The sequence below is a fragment of the Lepidochelys kempii genome, chromosome 1 (assembly GCF_965140285.1).
Source record: "Lepidochelys kempii isolate rLepKem1 chromosome 1, rLepKem1.hap1, whole genome shotgun sequence".
Taxonomy (NCBI): Eukaryota; Metazoa; Chordata; order Testudines; family Cheloniidae; genus Lepidochelys; species Lepidochelys kempii.
In genome coordinates, this window is record NC_136380.1 from 296101716 (window position 1) to 296125408 (window position 23693).

The window sequence follows — 23693 nt, forward strand, 5'->3', positions numbered from 1 at the left end:
TTGTGGCCACTAAAAATCAGCAATATTGAGCATTATAATATACTGATGAAACTAAGGATGATAGTAAAGGTAAAACAAAGTCCTGTTGATAGTATCCTGAAAACTTAACGGTAAGAACTAAACTAAGCACCTACTTTGTAGCAATCATTAAGTGAATTCTACTTTTGCTAGTGGTAAAGAGTCCTGTGGCACCTTATAGACTAACAGACATATTGGAGCATAAGCTTCATGCATCTGACGAAGTGGGTATTCACCCACGAAAGCTTATGCTCCAATACGTCTGTTAGTCTATAAGGTGCCACAGGACTTTTGACGCTTTTACAGAACCAGACTAACATGGTTGCCCCTCTGATACTCGACTACTTTTACTAAAGGTTTTTTATTTTAAATTTTGAACTGTCAACCTGTGTGGGTCAGTCAGTGTAAAAATATTTTCCATACTGAAAAAGTAACATGAAGTTTAAGTTGATTTTGAAAGCCAAATTATATTTTATATACTTTTTTCCCTATCTCCTGGTCTTTCCCAGTTTTCAGTAGATTCCTTGCACTCCTCCTCCCCAACGCTAGCTAGATCAGACACTAAACTGTCTTAACTTGATGTCATTGTGCTAAATACAAGTCCTATCCTTGAGAAAATTACTTCTAATGTGCTTTGAGCCTGCAGCCCTTACTTATCTACAAGTCCCACTGGAGGCAATGGAAGTCGTGGCTGTTCAGTTTACACTAATTTTATTGTCACATGTGTTCAGTAGATCTTTCCTGATTTCCATTTGTTAGACCATCTTTTCTCTAAAGCTGTATTTTAATAATTATGGCCCAGATCCTGCAATCTATTCAGAACAAAGAGACCACTTTCCCTATGTGGAGGAATCCCATTGATTTCAATGGACTTCCACATAGGTACAGCAGGCGGCCTATGCAGATCCAAACACAATTCCACATATACATATCCTACTGCAATATCAATACCTATAAAACCATCAATGTACTATACTACCAACAGGATATTTTTGCTTCCCATTGGAGATCGATACATTTCTGAACAATCATTTAACTCACTAGAGCAGTGATTCCCAAACTTTAAAACCCGTAATCCCCTTTCACAAAATTGTGAAATCTCGTGAACCCCCTCCTAAAAATTAGTATTTCCAGGGATTTAAGTTTAAATTTCCTCTGCACTCCGTGGGGCTCCTGCTGCAGTGAGCTCGGGCTGTAGGTCCCACTGACTGTGGGGGCTCAGGCTGCCAGCCCCAACTGCCTGGCCCCGCTCTCCCTGGGGCTCGGGCTGTCTGCCCTGCAACCGGGTCCCACCTGCTGCCTCCAATGCCCGGGGTCCTCTGGCCACCATTAGTGAAATTTTTCTGGTGAACCCCAGGGGTTCGCGAACTCCAATTTGGGAAGCACTGCACTAGAGGGATCTCAGACAAATAGAATTGTATTAGTGTATTTTTGTGTGAGCTGGGGTTTTGTTTGGTTGTTTTTGTTTTCCTATGTCTTATGTAGAACTATAGGTGATTTTTTTAAATGGGTACTCTCCTCAAACCATCTTAATAAAGTTCAAATGTTTACTTCTCCAATTGCCAGATGAACTTTCTTTAAAATACGGTTAAATTGTTTATTAAATGAGATCGTATATAGAATGTATATTTATACATTCTTGATCAGAAAATTCTCAATATATTTCCAACTAGCTGAATAGAAGTAAACTGAAAATGAGTTTTTTATAAGATCACATAAAAATGTATTCATGTTTCTAAGTGTTTAGCTGTATTAAGTAATAACAGTGTATTGACCATGAGGCGTAATAATGAAGCACTACCGATAGTGATGCAGTCATTGATACAGTTAATGTTGTAATTTAATTTTGCAGTTCAGCACATTTTTACTACTACTCTATGGCACTGTATTTATCAACAATGTGTTTAACTACAATTTACTGCATACTATTCAACTAAATTATTTTCATGGCATACATAGAGTAGCACATAGTACAAAATATGCAACCAGCTTGCCTAAGGTTGAAGAAAACTGTATGATTTTACACTGTATTATTCAAAAAACTGCCTTCAAAATTGTATCATAACCAGAGCCGTTTATTCCACAAATCCACCATCAGAATTTGCTGTGGAATTCATCTTTTATACAGAATTCTGCTCCAGAAGCACTGTTTTCAATTTTAAAATATTGTATTTGTAGCCCTTGTGGCTGCAGAGATAATCTTGGAAACATAAATCAAGTGTAAAGCAATGCTGCAATGCCTGCCTAGGTCTGCAAAGACCCTGAAATAACAGCTCTAAGACACATGAACTGCCCTATTCATCTCAGTTTGGGCCTATGGATTCAGCTGTGGAATTTTTCCCAGATACTATGGAATTCAACATTTTTGTTGCAGCCAGACACCTGACATTTGGTTCTCGGTCTCCCTGCCAGGACCTGCCTGCAGCTTCCTTTACCTCCAATCTTTCCCACAAGTGGGAATTAATGCTCCTTGAATTGTTCCATGGAGACAGACAGCAGAGGGCGAGGGGTCATTGAACTAAAGCTGGAGTCCAACTTCCAGCCAGGGAGCCAGAAGAGGATGAGGGAAAAATCAGAACCACTGACTGGTGAGCTGAGCTAGTCAACTTGGAAAATAGTAAAGCAGTAAAGACCTAGGGAACCAGTTTGAGGAGCTGCTGAAGCTGGCTATGAGCTCCCACCTATTCTGGCAGAAATGCAGAGGAAAAAAGTTTCTGAGTCTGACCAAATAGTCAACATGATAGAAGCTTGAGAAGTGGAGCTAGGATACGTTAAGAGCATAAAGAAGAAAAATCCATACCAAAAAATAATCACTGTTGAAAATACTAAATGAATCTCATGTCAATTATTATTTTCAACTATGAGCCATAATTGCATGTTTATGTAAGGGTGGGAGATACAAGAGATTAATGTTGCTGTGGAATTTAGTCCCATTGTGCCACAGAGTATACAAGACCCTGATCATAAAACATATGCTCTAGGGGCAGAGATAAGGTTGCACATTCAGCCTTAAATTAGGTCAATCCTGACTTTTCATGTCTTTACTGTGCAAACGTAGCATTATATTAATATAGGTTATTTTAAATTTAAATTTCTTAGGTCTTCCAGAAGTAAAATGGGATAGGGAAGAGAAAAATGCTCAGGAAAAAGCACTTCAAACTCCAGTGCTTCAAAGTCCTGCTATCTTGCCAAAAATTACAAACTGCATATGTGAATTTCATAAAGTGGAACTGTTTGCAGATACTACCTGACCTCTGCAATACTTGACCAAGGCCACCAGTTGACTAAAGTTAACTGTGTACTGACAAAAGTATAACTCTTAATTTTTATGATATGAAAATATATATATATATATATATATATTATCAGAGCTTACAATTTTACACCTTCTTAACATCTTAATCACTATTAAACTACTTGGCATTTACTAAATTTATACCAGAATTAAGGTAATTATCATTCAGCTAACTCAGTTGCCTGGGAAATGACCCAACAGAACAGACACTCCAATTTATGTCCCTATAAAGCTCAATATATACTGCAACTTCTACATACACCAAAACACTTTACACATTAACTTCATTTGCACTACTCGCATTCTTAAAGTTAGGCACAGGCATCAATACATTGCAGAATTGAGGCCTATATACAGAGAGTATTATGGAATTGTAGGAACCTCAATTTAACTATCTTGAGGTTGAAAATCGAATCCAACTCTGTTTAGACTTCAACTTTTTGCTCCTGGGAGACTATCTTTGAAACTGGATGTTTAGCCCACTAAACCCGCAAGCAGAGTCCAAAGATCCACCGCTATTCTAGGTAGCTTCTCGCTATTTTATTTTCTTTCTAAAAGTCAGCTTCTCTCTTTCAGAGAAATGTGTACCAAATACCATCCAATCCCTTCTATTCCTTCTCTATGAGTGTATTCCAATTTACATATTCCCTAAGGAGGGAATATGTTCTCACCTCTCATCTATGCCATCCTCTTTGCTTCTCCACATGGAAGGGCACATATAAACAGTTTGGAAATAGATTTATCTTTTCAAATAGTTCTAATTTCTTAGAATTTATTTTCAAATTCCCAAAAGCATGCTAGGCATGTCACAGAAATAAGAAGTCATTCAGTCTCTGCCCCAAAGACTTCACAGTCCCATTTTATGGATGGGTAAACATTGATGTCAAGGGACTTGTTTAAGGTTGCATACCAAATGAATGTCACACCCAAGACTAGAAGCCTTTTGGTTGGCTTCCTGGCCCACGCCCAATTCACTGTACTCCAGTGTGTCCTCCAAAATTATTATCTGTACTGCAGTAACTCCAAGGTACAATCAAGGACCAGAGCTCCAGTATACAGATACATAGTAAAAAGACAATCCCTTCCCCAAAGAGCTTACAATCTAAGTTACTGATTTAACTTTTCAGAGTCTCAATTTTCCCATCTGCAAAACATGGCAAATACTACTACTTTGCACTAATATGGTGCTTTTTCAGCTATTGATTTCAAATGTGGTAAGCATTAACAGCCCATTTTCTAGATAGCTTAACTGAGGCTCAGAGACTGGAAGAAGTTTATCGGATAAGATAAGGATCTTACACATAAGATACCTGGGTTCCATTCTCAGCTCTGATATATGCACTGAATGTAACTGGCGTAACTTCTGTGTGTCTTAGGCCTGGTCTCCACTACAGAGTTAGATCGACGTAAGGCAGCTTACGTTGACCTAACTAAGCGTCTACACTAAAATGTACCTCCTACCAATGTAGCCCACTCACTACACCCACTTAACTCCACTTCCACGAGAGGCGTAGTGCTCAGGTCAATGTTAAGTCGACACAGTGTCAGTGTACACACTGCGTTGCTTACATCGACTATTGCTGCCTTTCGGAAGCCGTCCCACCACCATGCTCCACACTGACAGTTAAACTGGTGGAAGCGCTCCTGCTGAGGATGCACATTGCCAACACAAAGAGCCTAGTGTGGACATGCAAAAGCGATTTAATTACTGTGGTGGCTGCATGTCAATGTAACTTACGTTGACTTAATTTTGCAGTGTAGACCTGCACTCAGGCATCTCACCTGCAAATGAGGGCAAATTATATTACTCATTAAAGTGTTCATTGCAAAGAATTTAAACTTGTCAGGTGATGAAGGGAAAAGAACTCTGAACCTCTTGCCTTCCTGCCCACTGCCTTATTCCACTCCATTAGGGGACAAGCAGGAGTCTTGCACTACCAAGCATTCTGTTTATCCTATATTTGAAACTTAAATGGTTACCATAGCTATTTTTATGTCTGAAAATATAAACTCAATTTAACACTGTTTCAATTTGACATCAGAAAACAGCCTCCATAACCTTTCACCAGTTAGCAGAAGACTGAACAGGTCTTAGTGTAATCACAGTAAGTAAAGCTTTTACCAAAAGGTTATATTTATGTAAATTACTAGTCACTGCACGTAACTGTCAGTTTAAATATATATTTAAAGTACTTACAAAGAAATTCAGAACTATGTGTTAACACTGAAGGATAGTGTCTTGCCAAAAATAAATATATAAATAAATGAGTATTTGCAAGTTTAGCAGCAGAGAATCCAGATCATTACCTCCAACAGAAAAGCCCACAGGAAGGAACCAGGAGAAAAAAAAATTACCACAAAGTTCACTTCAGAGAGTTTTCACCAGCTTGTTCAGCAGCAGAGAGGAGTTTGCCCCTTTACTGAAGATCTCAGGGATCTGATGAAGGCCAGGCCATCTGCAGAGAGGCCCTGTTTCTTCACACTTGCTTCAGGGACTTTTGGTTGACTTTTCAGTCAGAACAACTTTAACATAACCATGCTGCCACTGACTCCCTCATTTGCTGCTGCCTCCTGAACACTCCCACACCACCACCACCACCCCCCCCGGCCCCAGTGCAAGTTTTACAACATTGAGGCTATATTAACTTTTGAGCAGATTCCTAGTGTAGTTGGTGGGGAGACAGCATCCATCTAAATAAATAACTTCTTACCAAGAGACACCCTGAGATTTGAAATGACCAAAATATTTAATCTCAAAAAATCAAGTTTAGCCTTGACTGTAGAGGCACCAACAGTACTACTATAACTAAAACAAAATTCTCCATCAAGTATTTAAAATATTTCCCTAAGCCTTCAAACCAAGGCCCCAAATGCTTGATGGAAACACAAACTATAAATTATTTTTCCTTAAAAAAGAATTAAAAACCCCTAACAATTAATAGCCGTATGTGATCTCTACTCTTGCAATCATTTCAGGGTGTGTGATAAAGTTTAAGTTATACAGCTTTTTAAGGTGAAGTACGGAGAGTTCTAGTAAAACTTGTAGTAAATGACAGACTCCCTTACGGTGTTATTCAAGGATGGTCAACACCTATAACATCATCTACTCCATCTCCACATCAATGCTGTTTTTCTCCTTTATTCCAAACAGTTTACTTTTAAATGACCCATGCAATGGGGTTTCCACAATTTTCCTTGGCAGACTATTCCACAATATAGTAGATCTTACTTTAAAAGTTTGGCCTGCTATTTAGTTTAAATGTATCTTTTCTTAATTTACTCCCATTACTTATTACAGCCCCTTACACTACTCTAAATAATTCCACCCTTTTCTAAGTGTTAAAACCTGTTAAATCTCTGTAGGATGGATATCATCATGGCCACTATAGTCCTTGCTTAGTCAAGCAATGCATATTTATCTCAGTCTTTCCTTTTAAATCAGTCCCGAAAGTCTTCTAAACATAGAATTATAAAATCATAGAACTGGAAGGGACCTCAAGAGGTCATCTAGTCCAGTCCCCTGCACTCAAGGCAGGACTAAGTATTATCTAGACCATCCCTGACAGGTGTTTGTCCAACCTGCTCTTAAAGATCCCCAATGATGGAGATTCCACAACCTCCTTAGGGAATTTATTCCAGTGCTTAACTCCTATTTGTCCCACCTGGTAATGAGGTGCTGAAAGTAAAAATAATATTCCTGATGTAGTCATACTAGTGTCATAGAAGAGAGACCATTACCCCACTGTTTCGTGACATGATGCCTCTGTGTATGCAGCCTAAAATTATGTTGGCCTTTTCTGCTGCCATAGCACATTGCAAACTGGGGCCTGATCATTCTGTCAGTAGCATGTAGAACTCCCATCAGCATCAATGGGAGCTGTATGCACAAGCAACTGACAGGATGATCGGGCCCCTGATATCTCATTTGCGGTTCACTACCATTCCCATCTCTTTTTCAACATTACTGTTTTCCAGGTTATACTCCCACACCGAATACCTGTTTCTGGATTATTGCCCCCCAGATGTTTAGCTTGAATTTTCAAAACTAAATCTCATTTTGTTATTCGCTACCAATGTCTCTAATCTCTCTTGGTCTATTTCTTTTATTTCTCTGTCCTCATTGGTATTTGCAACTTTCTCCAGTTTAGCATCATCTGCTAGTTTCATTAGTATGCTGTTCACTTTCTCTTAAAGATAATTAATAAAGACAATAATTATGGTCTCGAAGCTGCAATGAAACTGAGTCTATGTGACTATGCATTTGTACCAGTGGTTCTCTTTACAGGACTGAGGCCTTAAACTGGACCCAAAAGATCTCTGCAGTTCCTCATACGCATGTCCCCCATTCTTTACTATTTATCACTTTTTGTTTATTGTTCTTCAATCAGTTTTTAATTCACAACATTGGCCATATTTTAACTCATTTGAGAGTGGGATTTTAAGAGACAATATTTCAGATGTTTTACTCAAATTTAAATAAATTCAGCTGTAACTTTTCCATTATCCACTATGGCCTCAGCCCCTGACCCTACAACCAGATCCATCAGGCAGATGAATCTTTGCATCCATGCAGAAACCATTGATGTCTGTGCAGGTCCAGTTGCAGGATTAAAACCTAATTTTGAACATTTTTTTTAAAAAGAAAGAAAATCAACATAGTTTGGCAAAAAAACTGTTCTTTATAAATCCAGGCTACTTATTGCGCATGGGTCGATTATATTAAGAGGGGAATTTTCTCAATATTTGTTCCATTCTTTGATAAGGGATAGAGGTTAGATTTTTTTCTGGGGGTCTAATTGCTAGGATGATTCTCCTTTTTTGAAAATCAGAACTATATTTGCTTTTCTCCAATCTCACATTACCTCGGAATTCAGCGAATGTATAAAACTGTTCAGATTTTTCTTCAAGTATTCTACTTACTCTTCATCAATAGCTATATTTATAAGGTTTTCCTCAGTTCTTAATTGTCCAAACTTGTTTATTTTTTTCATTAAAGATAGAATTTGTTTAAGTGGTTCAGTATGATGGTCTTTTTTAATAATTAATTTAATCCCTTTCCTCATTTATTAATTGACCTACTTTTCCTTTACTACTATTCCCCCCACCCCGATATTTATTAAAACCCTTCTTATTCTCCTATGCCCCTAACAGTAACTCATTCTGCTTTTGCTGCCCTTATCTTTAGCATGAGTTCACTTATAAACCAGCTTCACAATTTCTAAAAAATTACCTACATGACTGAAATTTAAACTCATTCTACCTGATATCTAAAGGGAACAACAATCTTTAGCCTAACTTCTCTAACCATCACAAATATATTAAAAGAAATAATTCATGTCTCTGTAACAGTGATTTTTAATTCAGCCACCCATATTCCAGTTGCACCTTTGGTTTTAAATTCTCTTCCCTCCTACCACCTGCTCCCCATATACAGCTATAGGCACAGAATCTACAAATAGGTACATCCCTGTAGGTTTATGCCCACATGAGTCCCACTGACAGGACTCCACATGGATGGTAGGGGCCACAACAGGGCAACAGTTTGTATGACTGGGGGCCTACCCAACCATCACATGAAATAAATTTCTGGGTTTTTTGTTAAAATTCTCTTTTGCCAACATGTTTACCAAGTCATAGCAGACAAGAAATGTAAAAACATGCTTTTGACCAACATTTACATGTAATGCCCCTTATTAAAATGTTTCCATTATCGCTGTAAAGTACCCACACAGAAGAAGTATTTGGAAAATGCTTTACTAATTCATCTCAATTGACATGAAACATCTAATTTGCACTAAGATCCAAGGGAATTACACTAACTCCTATTGTAGAGACTTACACCACTATATTAACAAATAAAGTCTATCAATGGTTATTGGCTTTTGACTGCTCAGAATCATAGCACATGAATTGCTATACCTGTCAGACAACTCAAAGCAAATGTACTCAAACAGTTAGTGTGATTAAGGCAGTCTCTCACATAATTTTTGGAGAAAAAAATTGTAGCTTATTTAAATTGTTTATCATAGGATCAGGAGCATATCCAGTTTTAAATTTATGTTTTTAATGAAGGCTAAAACACACTCTTATAGTCATCTGGCAAAATTCCACAACAATCAACAGGAAAAAATAGTTACAGTTTCAAAACAACAACAACCCTCACTACCTGAAAAAGGGTGTGGTATATCTTTGACAAGACATTCAATTTGATGAAGACATATGGATCACCAGTGTGTCATACAAATAGTTAACTAGCTATTTAAGCAATAATTTTAAATCAAAATGACATGATCCTAAGAGATGCTATAGCAAAACAGGCCAATGGTCCACCTAGTTTGAGATCTTATCTCAAACAATGCACAGTGCCAGATGCTTCACAGAAAGATGTAACTTCCTACCATCACAAACTACCAAGGCTCCAAATCTGCTAAGGTATCCATGTGAGTCTTCTTCTTAGTGTATGTGCCACAACAGTGAACACAGAGTTCAACAGGGCTCCTATAAACAGCTGCCTGTGCAGATCTCTTTACAGGATCCGGGCTCCATGTTACATACTGGGAAAAACTTCTAAGGTTGGTAGGCCCAAATTTTGACCAGTTCAGTTTGCAGAAGTCCTTAAAATTTGTGGGCCAAGATTTTGAAACATAACTAATGATTTTTGTGTACCTAAACTGAACCCCCTCACAAGGGTCTGATATTCAGAAAGTAGATGTCCAAAAATTCATGAAAATAAGGCCCCTTTAAGGAATATTAAGTTAGGAACACAAACACTGAGGCTCTAAATATCACTAGTTATTTTTGAAAATACTTGTGTTGGTGTCTTTCTTCCTTCTCCTCCCCTCCAACAAAAAACCTCAACACACACACACACAAAAAGTCAGTACCCCAGCTATAACCTTGCAATAACAAACCAATGAGCGCGGAGTGGAGGGAAAATAAGTTAGTTAAGAAAACACTTCATCTTCCCATGGAATGACCAACAATGAGTAAAACAAGAATAGCAAAAATTATGAAAAAATAACTGATAGTATAGTTCAAGAACAGCCTATTTAAAAGATGGAAATCTATGAAAAACATAAACTGTTTTTAAAGATTTTTCATTTTAACAAATTATTTAAAAAATTTCTTTTCAGTAAAATAAAATCAATTACAGTTCTTTTAAAGTTGTTATGATTGTTTATGTAAATCTTTTAGAAAACTTTGGTATTTTTAATATCCTGTCAATACTATCGTAATAATATACAAACTTTTAGTGATTTGGTCTAGTAAGAATCCAATGTATTTTTAAATAAGAAATGACACATTATATATTTTAAATGACTTATTATTTGGGTTGTGCTAATGACCACAGTGCGCAAGACACTTTCAAAACACAGAAGAAGCCACAGTAACTGTCCCAAAGAGTATACAGCCTATTACCGCAACAAGCTTGAGTGTTCTAACTTTTATTGATTTGAAAATATGGACCTGAAAGAAGGGAGGGGTCAGACAACAATCATCATATTACAACTTTAGTACATTTTTCAGGAGTTTGAGTCCATTAGGAAAACTCAAAAAAGCAAAAACCAATTCCTGTCATCCAGCTCATCTTTAGCAATATGCTCCCAATGCTCAATAATAATAAAACAAACAAAAATAGATGGAAGACACCCAAAAATGAGATTCCCAACTTATACCTAGGCCACTTGTAGCCATTAATATAGTACATAGTATTAGAAAAGTTTATTTCTTCAATTGCTGGGGATTTTAAAGAAATAACATGCCATCACAAAATAAATCCAGTAGCTACAGATATCTGACTATGGTTTTCCAGACTTCATTGTAACTCAATAACTGCTCTACACAGTGCTGTGAACTCTACAGCTTCAAGCTGGAAGTCAATCTAGGACAGCCAATAGAAAGTGCACCTGTGCAATTACTGCATTTTCTAATTCAGAATGCTAAACCTGAGACAGATATAGCTCATATGCATTGTGAGAAAACAAAAATCAACAATTAAAACAACACACAGAGAATATATCACAAACAAAAAGCACAGCCTGTATCTATTTTGTCATTAAAAAATTTGAAAATTACTATAAAAATATAAATATGATGTATATAATTTAAAAACATAAATGTTGGCTCCTTAAACATATGGCAAGCATTTTAAATTAAGAGATGCCACTATTATTTTTAGAATATATACAAGAATATTTTCATACAGTTATAATTAACTTTAATAAAAGACCATTTAGTAACTGAACAGTAGCACATACACCAAACTAGAAGATGCACTATAAGGTTCATGAAAGGTCAGAAAAATAACCCTTAGTTATTAATAAGATCACTGAAAAAAAATGCAGGAAACTGATATTTTTAAGTAACTGAAAAAAATTAAAATATCCTATTTGACAACGCTAGATGATAAAAATCAACTACAAACAGCTGATAATTGTGCATTTATATATTGTTGAGAAGCAAATCATTTTCCACAAAAGATGTATTTTTAAACCAGAGTATAACTTCATAAACAGGTAACCAAGTCAACCAATAAAGACATTTTATTCCTCTGAAATGAAACAAAGTTTCAATAACTAATATACTAATTTGGTTGCTAATATCAGTTTTACTGTATTTTCAACTTAAAATAATCAATAAAAATGCTTCTGATTATTCTTTACATACTTGGGTTTACCTGACAGGTTTAAGGCTGGCAGATGTAAAATACAAATATAAACAATAACAAAAAGAGATTACAAATATCAACAATCACAACATAGAGTTACTTTCAACTGACCAGTGAACCAGCTCAACAGTCGATTAGGAAGTGCTTTATTTTAGAGTATTTTTGGTGGGTGGGGTTGCTTTTACTGTTACACACATTGAAAATAAAATGCTATCCCATGCTCAATAATACTATTGAAAGAGCCCTTATCAGCACTTACCGCAAGTAATACTGTTTTAAAGCGAAGGCAGCGTTAGAACAACTTCTGGGAAAGTTAAACTCCTCTACAATTTCTCCCCACTGATTCTTCTCAGATACCTGTCAAAAACAACATACAGACAGAGATACACAACACACACACACACATCGTCGATAGTGAACATCACAAGGAATACGGGCTGCCATGAAACAAATAAATATATGAAAAATATATAGAGAGAGACATCTATGTATATGGGATATATGGCTATATTTCTCATTGACAGTCCCTGGTGGTCTCCCCTCAGGTATAATCCAGCTCCTCACCACTATTTTACATTTTATTTGATGTATTTGGTTATTCTGGGGGAAACGGAAGGGTTATATTGTTTTGGGGTTGTTTGTTTTGTTTTTACTGCCTGGACAATAACCAATCGGGAGTCCCTCTGTCGCCCCCTTTTAAATCCTAACGCGGTCCGTTAAAAACCCAAAGAAGTTTAAAATGATTCAAGAAAGTCTTGGAGGGGGCGCCCAGTGGCCTCCGGGGTTCAGGGGAGCGGGGGAGCCGGCTCGGTGAGTCCCCCCAAGACAGATCTATAGACACAGAGAGGCCTTTCTTTTGAGGCCTACATTTCTGTCCCTAGCCTTGAAGCCTAAAGATGGCTATTTGATTACACACCGTCTTGGGTGCCCCTTTTGTTATTTCTCTCTGGGAAGGGCTCCGAGGGCAGTGCCTGGTCCCCCCCGGCTGCGAGGATCATTTCCTAGCCCATGCTCCGTGCCGATTATCGATGTTAAACATGCCCGCTAATTTTGAGTTGCACTAAAACTGCACTCAGACGCTCCTCTCCGTCTCTGCCTGTGTGAAACACACAGAAAGCAGGAATCGCCAGCGAGAGAAACAAACTCACACGCAGACCCACACACTCTGCTCTCTCTCCTTCTGCCAGGAAAGAGGGGAAGGGAAAAGGGGGCTGTGGAGGAGGAAAGGGAGGCACAAGTAGTGTGTACGCTACACCCCCAACGATCCCCCTTCATCTCTCTACCAACAAGGCCAAGCCACCAACCTGCCTGCCTGCTTCCTTCCTTCTTCCACCCCCCACCTTCCCTTGCCGGCTTTCAATGGGACGCTTCCCGGCCACCCCACCTCCCCTCTTTGCCCCCGAGGGTCAGAGCAGGCTTTTGGGAAGAGGTTACTGGGAGGGAAACCCAAATTAAAACTTCCACTCACCTTCCCAAATCCGCCTAAAGTGGTGACTCTGGTGTAGAGAGCGTGAAGATCCAGCTCCTTCCCACCCACCACAGGGATCTTCTTAAAAGGAGACCTGCCAAAGGCGATACACACAAAACAACACAACTTGTCAACTCTGCCCCCTTTTCTCCCCTCGCAGGGGCTGCCGTGTCCTTCAGGGAAGGGGCTGGAAGTTGGATCTGGCCGGTTTAAAAGCCTCCCCCCCTCCCCTTCCATCTCCCCATTTTCCTCACCCTCTGCTGTGGTGAAACTGCCGCAGCTCGTCCAGGAAAGCGAGTCCCTTTCTCCGCTGGTCTGGTTGGGTTTTACCCGTCGAATTTGCCATTTTTTGTATTAAAAAAGGTTTTCTTTAAAAAAATCCAATTAAAAAAAAACAACAACAATCCCCAGCTCCTCCTTGTCTTTACGAGACCCAGGTGCCCGTGCACGGCCGGGGATCAGCCATGGAGAGGGGCTTGTTTAAAAAAAAAAGTTTAAAAGGAATAAGGGAGCCCCCGAGAGCGTGGTAATTGCGAGTCCCGTCTCCACACAACACACGGGCAGAGACACACAGGGAGGGAGAGGGGCACCTCTCAGTAATTCCTGCTGCTGCCTGTCTCAGCACCACAAACCCAACCGATCCAGCCTGCACATGAGACTCAACATGGTGCTGCTGGATCACACAATGAATTGGGTTAGTGTTGTGGTGGGGCGGGGGGAGCTGGAGTGAGGTATTGACAGTGTGTGTGTGTTACAGACGCGGCTCCATGCAATCTCCCTCTCTCTCTCTCTCTCTCACACACACACACACACACACTGTACAGCTACAGCAGCGGCGGCGGCGGCGGCGGCAGCGGGATTCACTTCTCTTCTCTCTCAGACAAAAAGATCTGAGGCCGCCGTGCGGCTGCCTGGGCGAGAGCGCAACACAGCGAACCCCAGAGGCCGGCCCAGGTACTGCAAAAGGCAGCTCGAAAGGCAAAAGCCAGCACAGCCCCTGCAAGCAGTTCCTGGCGGGGAACAATAGGCTCCTCTCGCCGCTAAGGGCTCATCTGCAATGTGCCGCAAACTTCACACAAAGCCAGGCGGAAAGAGAAAAGGGAGAAGGAGAAGAGGGAAGGGAAAAAACGGCTACTACCGGTTGTTCTAGCGTTAGGGGTAGGGGAAATGTGCCCTTCTTCCCGGGCTTTAAAGGGACGAATCATTCCAGTGACTTATTCGAGGGAGAAACAAGGAGACAGAAAAGTCTGATTTGAAATCTCTGTATTACATTGGCCTAAATCAAATGAACTGAGTTAACAAAATGAAGGGGACATGGGAGGATTATGACTTAAAAACAAACTTTTGGGTGTCAAACTCCAAGGCATTTTGAATGTTGAGGGGAATTTTACATACTTCATTGAAAGGCCCCCAAACACATTTTAAGAGGTTAAATATTGTAAAATCTTCCCAATAAGGAAGTCTGATCCCATTCTTAAATGAGTGATACCTTAGGCAGGTATGTCTCTAGGGGAGTGAATTGTCTTGCTAGGTGAATATTTTCTTTCTGGTTAAGAAGTGATATTCTTTGTAATTAAACATTTTTTCTAATTCTACACCCCAGACAAAGTCACATATATGCCTGTGAGCAGTTAATGGGATTTCCACCGGTATGCTTCTCTCTAATATTGGCCCTCATACAATTCATAGGGGGGGAAACTTGTCTCTCATATATATTGAACAGGACCTCTCTTATAATGAGGCCCAGTGCCTAGGCCACCACCTGTCCCCTGGCATACAGTAAATGAGACTCCAGGTAAGCTCTTGTCCCTCATACAGTATGTGTGAACCCAAGTGAATGCTTTTATAGTTTTTCAGCAAGGCCACCATCCTGCTCCCATTAAAGTAAGTGGGGGTGGGGGAGAATGGGGTCATACAGTAAATGGGATCCCAGGTGAGTCCTCCCTAAAACTCATCCCTCATTTATAGACCAGTAAGTGATAATCCAGGTGGGCACTTATCCTTCTCATAGGGTAAACAGAACTTGAGGTGAGCACTTGTTCCACTTTATAAGACTCCAGAGGCGCATTTCTTTCTCATATATAATAAATTGAAATCCAAGCCCATATTCAGCAGTTTTTAAGAAGAATTCCTCATTAAAGTCGGTAAGAAGTTCTGTTTTAAAATCGATGGCACATTATGGCCTCAAGTGAGCACTTCAAGGAAAACTATAATGCCCTTATACTCCCTGTACTAACTTACTTAAGGGAATAAAACATTTTTTTCATGTAAGATTTTTTTTCTTTTAACTTGACTGCTCTTTCAGCTTGAATATACCCACAGAGATATAGTAAGATGTTCGGAAGGAGTTGCCCTCTAGGTCACACTCATTGTGGAGAGGGAGAGGCAGAAATCCCGCAGTTTGAAATTAACTCTCAGGCAGTATTTCAAGCCTCTCCCTCTCTGGATGGAGGATTTTGTTGTGTGTTTCTGTGTGAAAAATGTATAGAGTATCACTCAGCCTTATTTTTAAAATGTCCTTCATTCAATTTAGTCCCGAAGAACCCTGAGATCAGCACCCCTATGATATTGAGGGGTTTTGCTATTTCAACAGTAGTATATGCGAGGCTGCTAAAGCTGAGATAATAAGAATGAGAGATTTAAAACAAAATAAGGAATTGGGGATCTAGATATCTCTTTGAAACATACACAGCAAAAGCCTTTCTCACGAGCGGGAGACAGTTTTAAACATGCCTTTAAATGCTTCTGAACTCAGAGGTGGGTGGGTCTCCCTAAGTGAGGGAGACTTGGCAGAGGTGAATCATTTTTCCAGCCTGTATGCAGTCGGGGGGCGGGGGGGTGCAGAGGGAAGGATAGTCAAATTGCGTAGCAGGGTTAGGTGGGTTTCCGTGTTAAGCACAGCAATTGCGCACGGTCCCTTACGTAACTGTCAGCTGGGGATTCCCTAGAGGGGGTCACTGTATTCAACCATTACACAGACCCCCGCCGCCGTTCCAACACGCCTGGGCTGCCGTTGCCGCCGCTACTGAGGCTGCGGCTAGAGCTACAACCGCGGCTCCTCACAAAATGGCGGCGCCCATGGAAGCGGTAGCAGCCCCATTTTGTGCCCATAGAGCTGTCAACAAAACACGGACTTGGCCGTTGAAGAGACGCAGAAGGCGGCGGCGAAGCGACGTTACGGGGAGCGAGGGACTTCACCGGCCCCCCGCCCCCGAGAAGAGACTTTCTATAAAGCGTGCGCGCACTGCGCGGGGCAGGCGAGCAGCGGGCGAAGCGGCGATTTGAGCGCTGGGACCAGCCGGCAACGAGGGCTCCGCGGGGACCTTCCGGAGCTGTGGCTCCGCGGTCGGGGCGACGGTCCTGCCCCGTGCGATCCGGGATGCTCGGCAGCAAGGCGCTGCCCCGATCTCGCCGGCAGGGACGGGGAGGTTCCCCGTGGGGATAGGTCTCGGGCACTGGGTGTGTACTGCGAGTAGCAGTGGGGTTGGGAGCGGATTTGTTGTCTCCTCCTGGAAACCTTGTTCCGGGCTCGCTCCTTGCTCTTAAACCTCTCCCTTCTTGAGCTCGTGGTTGGCAGCCCAGTTTATGTAACTTTATTGCTGTAGGAATCTAGGAAGGAGCTGTAGGAAGATCTAGGTTCTTAGTGTAGTTAATTAGGTCAATTTCAGCACTTAATTACGGTTTGCTTCATTTTAGTGCGTGCCTTTGAAATCGGCCTATTAGGCTGATGCTTCAGTTTACATTAGCTAACAGCAAGGTACAAAATGTCTGTGTTAGACTCTAACCCGTGATTCTGCCATCTTAACAACATGTTGTTTTAAATTTAAACAGTGGTTTGGTCTTTAATTTGATATAGCTAGGTTCCATTTGATATAGTTTTGTAACTAATGTTTGTAATATTGCAATGCTTTTTATTTCTTGTAGTAAAAATGTACCTTCCTTCGGAGTAAACGGTGGGGGATGGGTTGGAGTAGGAATTAAATTAAGATTTTACCCAATTTCTCTAAAGGTAACTTTTGTCTAGGTGCATTGTTCATGGTTCTGAAAGGCAGATGCTGTCTTACTGATCGTAGAACGTTTCTTTTTTTTAAATTGGAATTCTAAATGCACAGCAAGTGCTTGAAATGAGTGGTGTTCAAAGGTTATGAAATATCTCATTGTGTGACATTAAAAAGTCAGAACAAAATACCACTGCCTTACTGTAGCTTCCCTTCATTATTATTGTATGGTTCTTATAACTGTAACTTGGTATAAAATGTAAAATAAAACCTAAACTACGAAAATTGTTTAGATTATATGTAAAACTAACATGTACAGGGCAATTGATTTACTTTAATTTTTTATGTTAGTATTATCTGTGGAATCAGTGTTCTTGTAGATCATGCAGATTTAATGATTGATCTAGGATTATTTACACTGTAAAAGTTAAAAAGTGTGTGTGTCGGGGGAGGGGAAGACAAGTCTAATTATGAAACAAGATCCCTACTGCTCTACATCATAGTTCCTGTTAGTCATTTTGTCTGACTCTCCACTACAGTACTATGTTTTGCTTGCAACCTATTTGTCCAACTGCTGCTCTCTACAGGCCAGGCCACAGCTGCACTGTTAGCATGCCACTACTGTGTTTCTCCTTTCTGGAGGGTGAAATGTTGTTCAGCTCTTCTCACTGGCTCCTTTCATCCGTGTTTTTGCTACTCTTGTTGCTTGGAAATGTTAGTTACTGCTAATCAGAAACGTAATTTTGCTAGCCAGATGTTGATAGGAACTACTAACTCCAGTAATTTTGTAAATTCTTGAAATTGAGGTGCTAGCGTATTTCTCAGCTAGTATTTTTTGGTAACTGCAGTCTACTACATGGGCTAGAGAGGACAGTTATATAGTACATTTCTTAAGTTGTGCACACAGTACTGTGCAGTATAGGATGAAATCTTGGAAAGGAATACTGTAACCATAATTGTGGGTTGAGCATTTGGCTAGAGGAGAAATAGTCAGACACTTCACATGACAGTCATATATATTTCAAGCATTTTTAGTAACAACACATGTAGAAGTGTTGGCATTAATTAACTTCAAGACTTCTATGTTTGCATAGCTCACAATTACTGAAAAGTGTACACTTTCTAACAAGGGGTATTTACTCAGCAAAAGTGCAGAATACCTGCCATTTTTCCTTCCCCCTCCTTACTATTTAATGCTTTTTAATTCTTTATTACACTTTAGAGTACTGGCTGTTTAAAGAAGATGTTACTAAAGACGTGCAAATCATTGATAAATATCTTTACTTGAACTGTGCAATATTATCCTATTTAAAAAAAGAGGGGCTCTTAAGCATATACTCAATTTTAATGTACCATGCTTGTTTTATCATATTTTAAAGTGGAAAAGAACCTGCAATATTATGGCAGGTCTGCAAATTCTTACTCATGAGTAAGGTGAAGGTGGTGAAGGACTCTTCACGTAAGTACTGGTTTGCAGAATTGACCCTTTAAAATAATCTCAATAACCAATACCATCATCTCAAAACTAGTCAATTTGAAAACCTTGGTTTAAGTAAATTCAGGAATTACACTTCCTCAATTCTCCTAATCTGTTTTCTACTTTCTTGTTTTTTAAAAAACTCATTTTTCATTGTGGTGTTACTGTGTAGAATTCTTTCCCCCTTCCCCCCCCACCCCCAAATAAAAGGAAAAACTCACTATATATGAAGTCTTGTTGCATGCAAGTAAGTTTGTTTTTTTTTTTCAAAAATTCTTAGTTGTTATATGTAACAATATTTGTACCTACTATTTAATAGTAAGTACAAAATGTTCAGACTTTTTAAAAAAACAACTTTTATGTATAACACAATCAAAGCAAAAGTACTTGCATTAAGTAAATTCAAGACTACCATACCTGTAATGCAAAGATGTTAAATCTGGGGCTCTGAATGATGTGAAAGTGTTGATACTGTGGTAAATATATCTGGGGAACAGTAGAATTCAGAGATTTGCATATGGGATGGCAAACTGGTACAATTCTTAAAAGAAATACTGAGTTGCTTACAGTCAATTCATTTGCTTAATCTCTAACATAAGCATGACTAGCCACTGTGAAAGCATTGCTTTGTGATTACACCTGAGTTGGTATGAATTGGTTGGTGGTGGTAGTAGTAATCTTTCTGCGGCCATGACAGCTGTAATTAAATTTAATGCTAGTACTGTACAGTGCAGTATGGGGGACTGATTTCTTGTGTGTGTGAAAGTTGAATTGAAATATGAAACTGGACTAAATTCCATGTTGCTGAATGTGTTTCTGCTGAATGTTAAAAGAAGATTATTGGGTTACGCTTTGAGCCAAATTTAAGGGTTATTCATTTTTTATTTAGAAAATTTTCACAAAACTAAAGACCAATAAAATGTTATGTCATTTGGGGAAAAAAAAGTCCACTGGAATTTTTTAAAAAACTAACAAACATTTCCCCTATATTGTTTGAAGTTCAGATGTTCCAATATCATGCTAGTGTAAAAGAGCTCAAGATTGTGGATTGTCCAGTTTTCCACTAGTAGTCCATGAAACATTTGTTGGTCACGTGATGATGGTTCATCTTTCTTATATTTCCACCTATTAAACATCAGTAAAAGATAGCTAAAATGCATGAAATGTTCTCTGAATAAGCAATTGCTTTGGTTAGCAGAGGGATTTTATGTAATTGTAAATGAAAAGGGAAGTGATTCCTATAATCACAAATCAGACTATTGATGAGTTTCAGCCCGATCCATACTATGAAAACGGTTGAGAAAACTGCTAGTTAATGGAAACCTGAAAGCAAATCTGACAAGAAGTCAATTTAACAAAATTGAACTAACTAGTCCAGTCCCCTTGTTCAAGCTGATGGAAATGCTTAAAATAGTGTCACTGTATGGTTACTTAAGGGCAATTTATTATTTTTTTTAAATTATGACTTTTAAAGCTATTGATTATTAGGCTACATAATATATATTAGGTATTAGCAGGTGAGCAAGGCTTCACTGGAGATGCTTAGCAGGCTGCTGTATTTACCTGAATAATGTGGTAGTACATGTACAATTATTTTCAGCTAAAGGAAAAATCTCAAATTTATTCATTGGTCAGATATTAAAGGGACACTACCTCAATATCATACTGTCTGAAAACATGGTACTTACTATAGTTACAAGTTACACTTAAGATTACCAAAACTGAAAGAAGCTGGTGGAAAACGTATTTTTCTTTATTTGAGGTTCACTTTTCACGTTTGATAGCACTTCATGTATAGTCAGTTTCAGATCCTCTTTTGTGCACTAGCATGATGGAATCACTCTTGCATTGCTCTGCGAGGAGCACATGGGCATGCTCTTCTCCAGATACTTCACTGGTGTTTATCAGCCCCAGCGAAACAGAGCTCCTGTTATTTCAGAGTTTTGAGCCCGGGGGTGTCTTCCTTAGGATTCTTGCTTGAGAATGGTGGGTATAAACAGGTCCAGGAGGCAACTGGAGCACAGGACAGGAGGAATCCTGTTTTCTCCCCAGCCCTGTGCACAGAGCTAAGGAGCAATTGTTCACTGCCAGGCAGGTCTAGTGGAGAAGTTGTTCAGGAGTTGGTACACCTTGTTTCAGTTCTGCTGAAGAGGCAGGCTGGTGGAGGGATTGGAAGAAAGGGTAGGTCTGAGTACATTTGGTGATGCGCTTAGTTATTGTCCCAGGTTCTGCACGGTTCATGTGTTCATGCTTGATTCATGTTCTTAAGGCTTTGCAATTGTAAATGTCGTAACTTAGATTCTAGAGAACAGCTTTCTGGTAGCAAAGTGTATGCCCCCAAATCAGACTAACCAGGGACTTACCTGTAGTATATGTCATGATGCAAATAGAACTGTGAAATAGTTTTTTGGCAAGCTTGAATTGAAAAGTACGGTCTTTCTCTAGATGAAACTGCTTTTAGTGTCATTTCATCCTTGATCAGATTACTCTAATTTATTAATTAGTTTAGTTTACAAATGAGAATTCTTTAATGCTACAAATTTCCCTTAAGACCATAAGAGTGAAATATGCTTGTCTCTGGATGAACCCCGTGAAGGTTTTGTTCTAGTATATACATTTTAAACAGTCTGGGCTCATTCTTCACTCACCATCTTAACTTTAAGATATTGTGGGTCAGACTTTCCCTCCATACCACCAGACCTTATAGCTCCCATTGCCTTTATTTGGACTTGGTGGTGTTTAGCACTTCTGCAAATCAGGCCCTGTGGCCATAATCAGATATATTTATTCAATATTTTTAATGTCAAGCTTGCAAGACTGTACAGTAGTTCAGGGGAGACTTCCATTAGGAAGCACTGTCTTCAGAAATTCTGGAGTACAATCTGTCCCTGGACTGAAATATACATATATATATTTCCAAAAGCAGTTTTTTATTTCAAAATTTTGCTATCGCTGAAACCAAGTTCTTTGTTATGTGTTTTGTAAGAACAATTCTGAGTGGCGTATTATGTGTCATAGTGGACAGAGCCCTTGTCTGGTACTCAGGAGACCTGGGTTCTATACCTGCCACTGGCCTGCTGTCACCCAGCAGGCCTCTCTATGCCTCAGATTTCCCAATCTGAAAATTGGGGATGGTGATACTGACCATCATTGAAAAGCACTTTTAGGTTTACTGATTAAAAAGCACTACATAAGAGCTAGATATTATCAAAATAACTTTCTTTTTACATTAAAAATTTAAGCCTGTAACCTGGAAGGGGTGACTAAACATCAAAACTAGATATAATTACACACACACACACACACACACACACACACACACACACACACACACACACACATACATTATCTTGGAAGAATGTTAAGGTTTCAAAGTCAAGTGCATGAAGGTTAGGAAATGGCAGAATTAAGATTCTTAATTCACTCCCCTTGCGTATATGCATTATATGATCATACACACATTCTCTTCCACAGAACCACCCCCACATTCAGTGCACAGGGTGGATGGTGCTCAGTGACTGAGCAGTTGTTCAGTATTTTGTTTTATCATTGTTCAGTGTGTGTGGCCCCATGCTTTCTTCCCTGCACACGATTCAAATCCTGGGGTAAATAATTACTTCCTCATAGGCTTTCCTGTGGCACTCTTCAGGATCGTATCTAAGTGCTTCACAGACATTAATGAATTTATTTTCATAACACCCTAGTGAAGTGATATTATCCCCATTTGCAATGTGGTACACAAACCCCACATTGTGAAAGAAGGGGGTAGAGGACTATACTGGGCCAGCTAGCCCCACCCCTCCAAGTCTGCAGAGCACATTCCAACTGAAGACAGGGTTGAAAAGGAAGCAACCCAGTTCAGAAGCAGGAGCTGTGGAGGAGTGCAGACCTATCCTGAAGGCTTCTGCGAACTGGAGAAGCCTCCGTGACAGAACAGGATTAGAATGTGGAGCCCAGCAGGGACTGGCAGTTTGGTTTCCTTTTTCTTTTCTCCTTTTTGGGGACCAGAAACTGAGGGAAGGAAGCAGTGGTAGGAAGTGACCGAGGGAAGGTAACTCAGAGGACCCATCCCAGAGGCCAAACACGGCTGACCTTCCTAGGGCCGTGGGTGGGCCTGGACTCCCCTACCACTACCCCATGACCAAGTGGATACTAATCACTAGGCCACCCAAGGACCCCATTACACCATTTCATAGAGCAAGAACTGAAGCCCAGAGGCCTCTATTCACAAAGGGACTTTGGTGCAGAAGTCCAACATTTAGGCATCCCTGATATTCACAAAAACTATGGATGCCTAATCTGGGAGGTGTCCTTTTGTCAGCAGGCATGTGCAAAACCACTGAAGTCCTGATGATGACAAGCTTAACATGCTAGCTCAGGCCTAAATCCCAATGGGATTCTCAAGATAGGTGTTCCCTTTCCTACAGGGCCCAATCCAGTAGGTGTGCTCAAAGCACTCCTAACCCACACAAAAAAGACTGCTGTGGTTGAGATGTCCTTCCATCAGTTTTCCATTATACCCAATAGCCCATTGGTTAGAGCACTCACCTGAGATGCAGGAGAGCTAGGTTTTAATTCCCTCTCTGCCCTGCTTTGAACCCAGATCCCCTACCTCCTGTGGTTCTAGAACTCACATGGGGCTATTGGCTATCATAGATTGGGGTCTCTCTCCAGGTCTATCATGCGAAAATGCTGACCCAATTTAGGCACCTAACTACAGGAGAGGGTTCACGTCAGAGGGAGGCGTCTGCTTCCAGCCTGTCAATTAG

The 23693-nt window shown here is 39.9% G+C and overlaps 1 protein-coding gene and 1 long non-coding RNA gene across 2 annotated transcripts in view; one reads left to right on the top strand and one right to left on the bottom strand.

Moving 5' to 3' along the window:
- Positions 1-14519, bottom strand: part of ARID2 (AT-rich interaction domain 2) — a 166747-nt gene extending 152228 nt beyond the window's left edge. The window contains exons 1-3 of the mRNA XM_073327994.2: positions 13704-14519; positions 13450-13543; positions 12241-12338 (exon numbers count right to left, since the gene is read on the bottom strand). Coding sequence (XP_073184095.2) covers positions 12241-12338; positions 13450-13543; positions 13704-13795 — 284 coding nt within the window. The 5' untranslated portion in view covers positions 13796-14519. The remainder of the gene's footprint in view (positions 1-12240; positions 12339-13449; positions 13544-13703) is intronic.
- A 1761-nt stretch (positions 14520-16280) lies between these two features.
- Positions 16281-23693, top strand: part of LOC140905189 (uncharacterized) — a 33547-nt gene continuing 26134 nt past the window's right edge. Inside the window, exon 1 of the long non-coding RNA XR_012156786.1 lies at positions 16281-16908. This is a non-coding gene — a long non-coding RNA (uncharacterized LOC140905189). The remainder of the gene's footprint in view (positions 16909-23693) is intronic.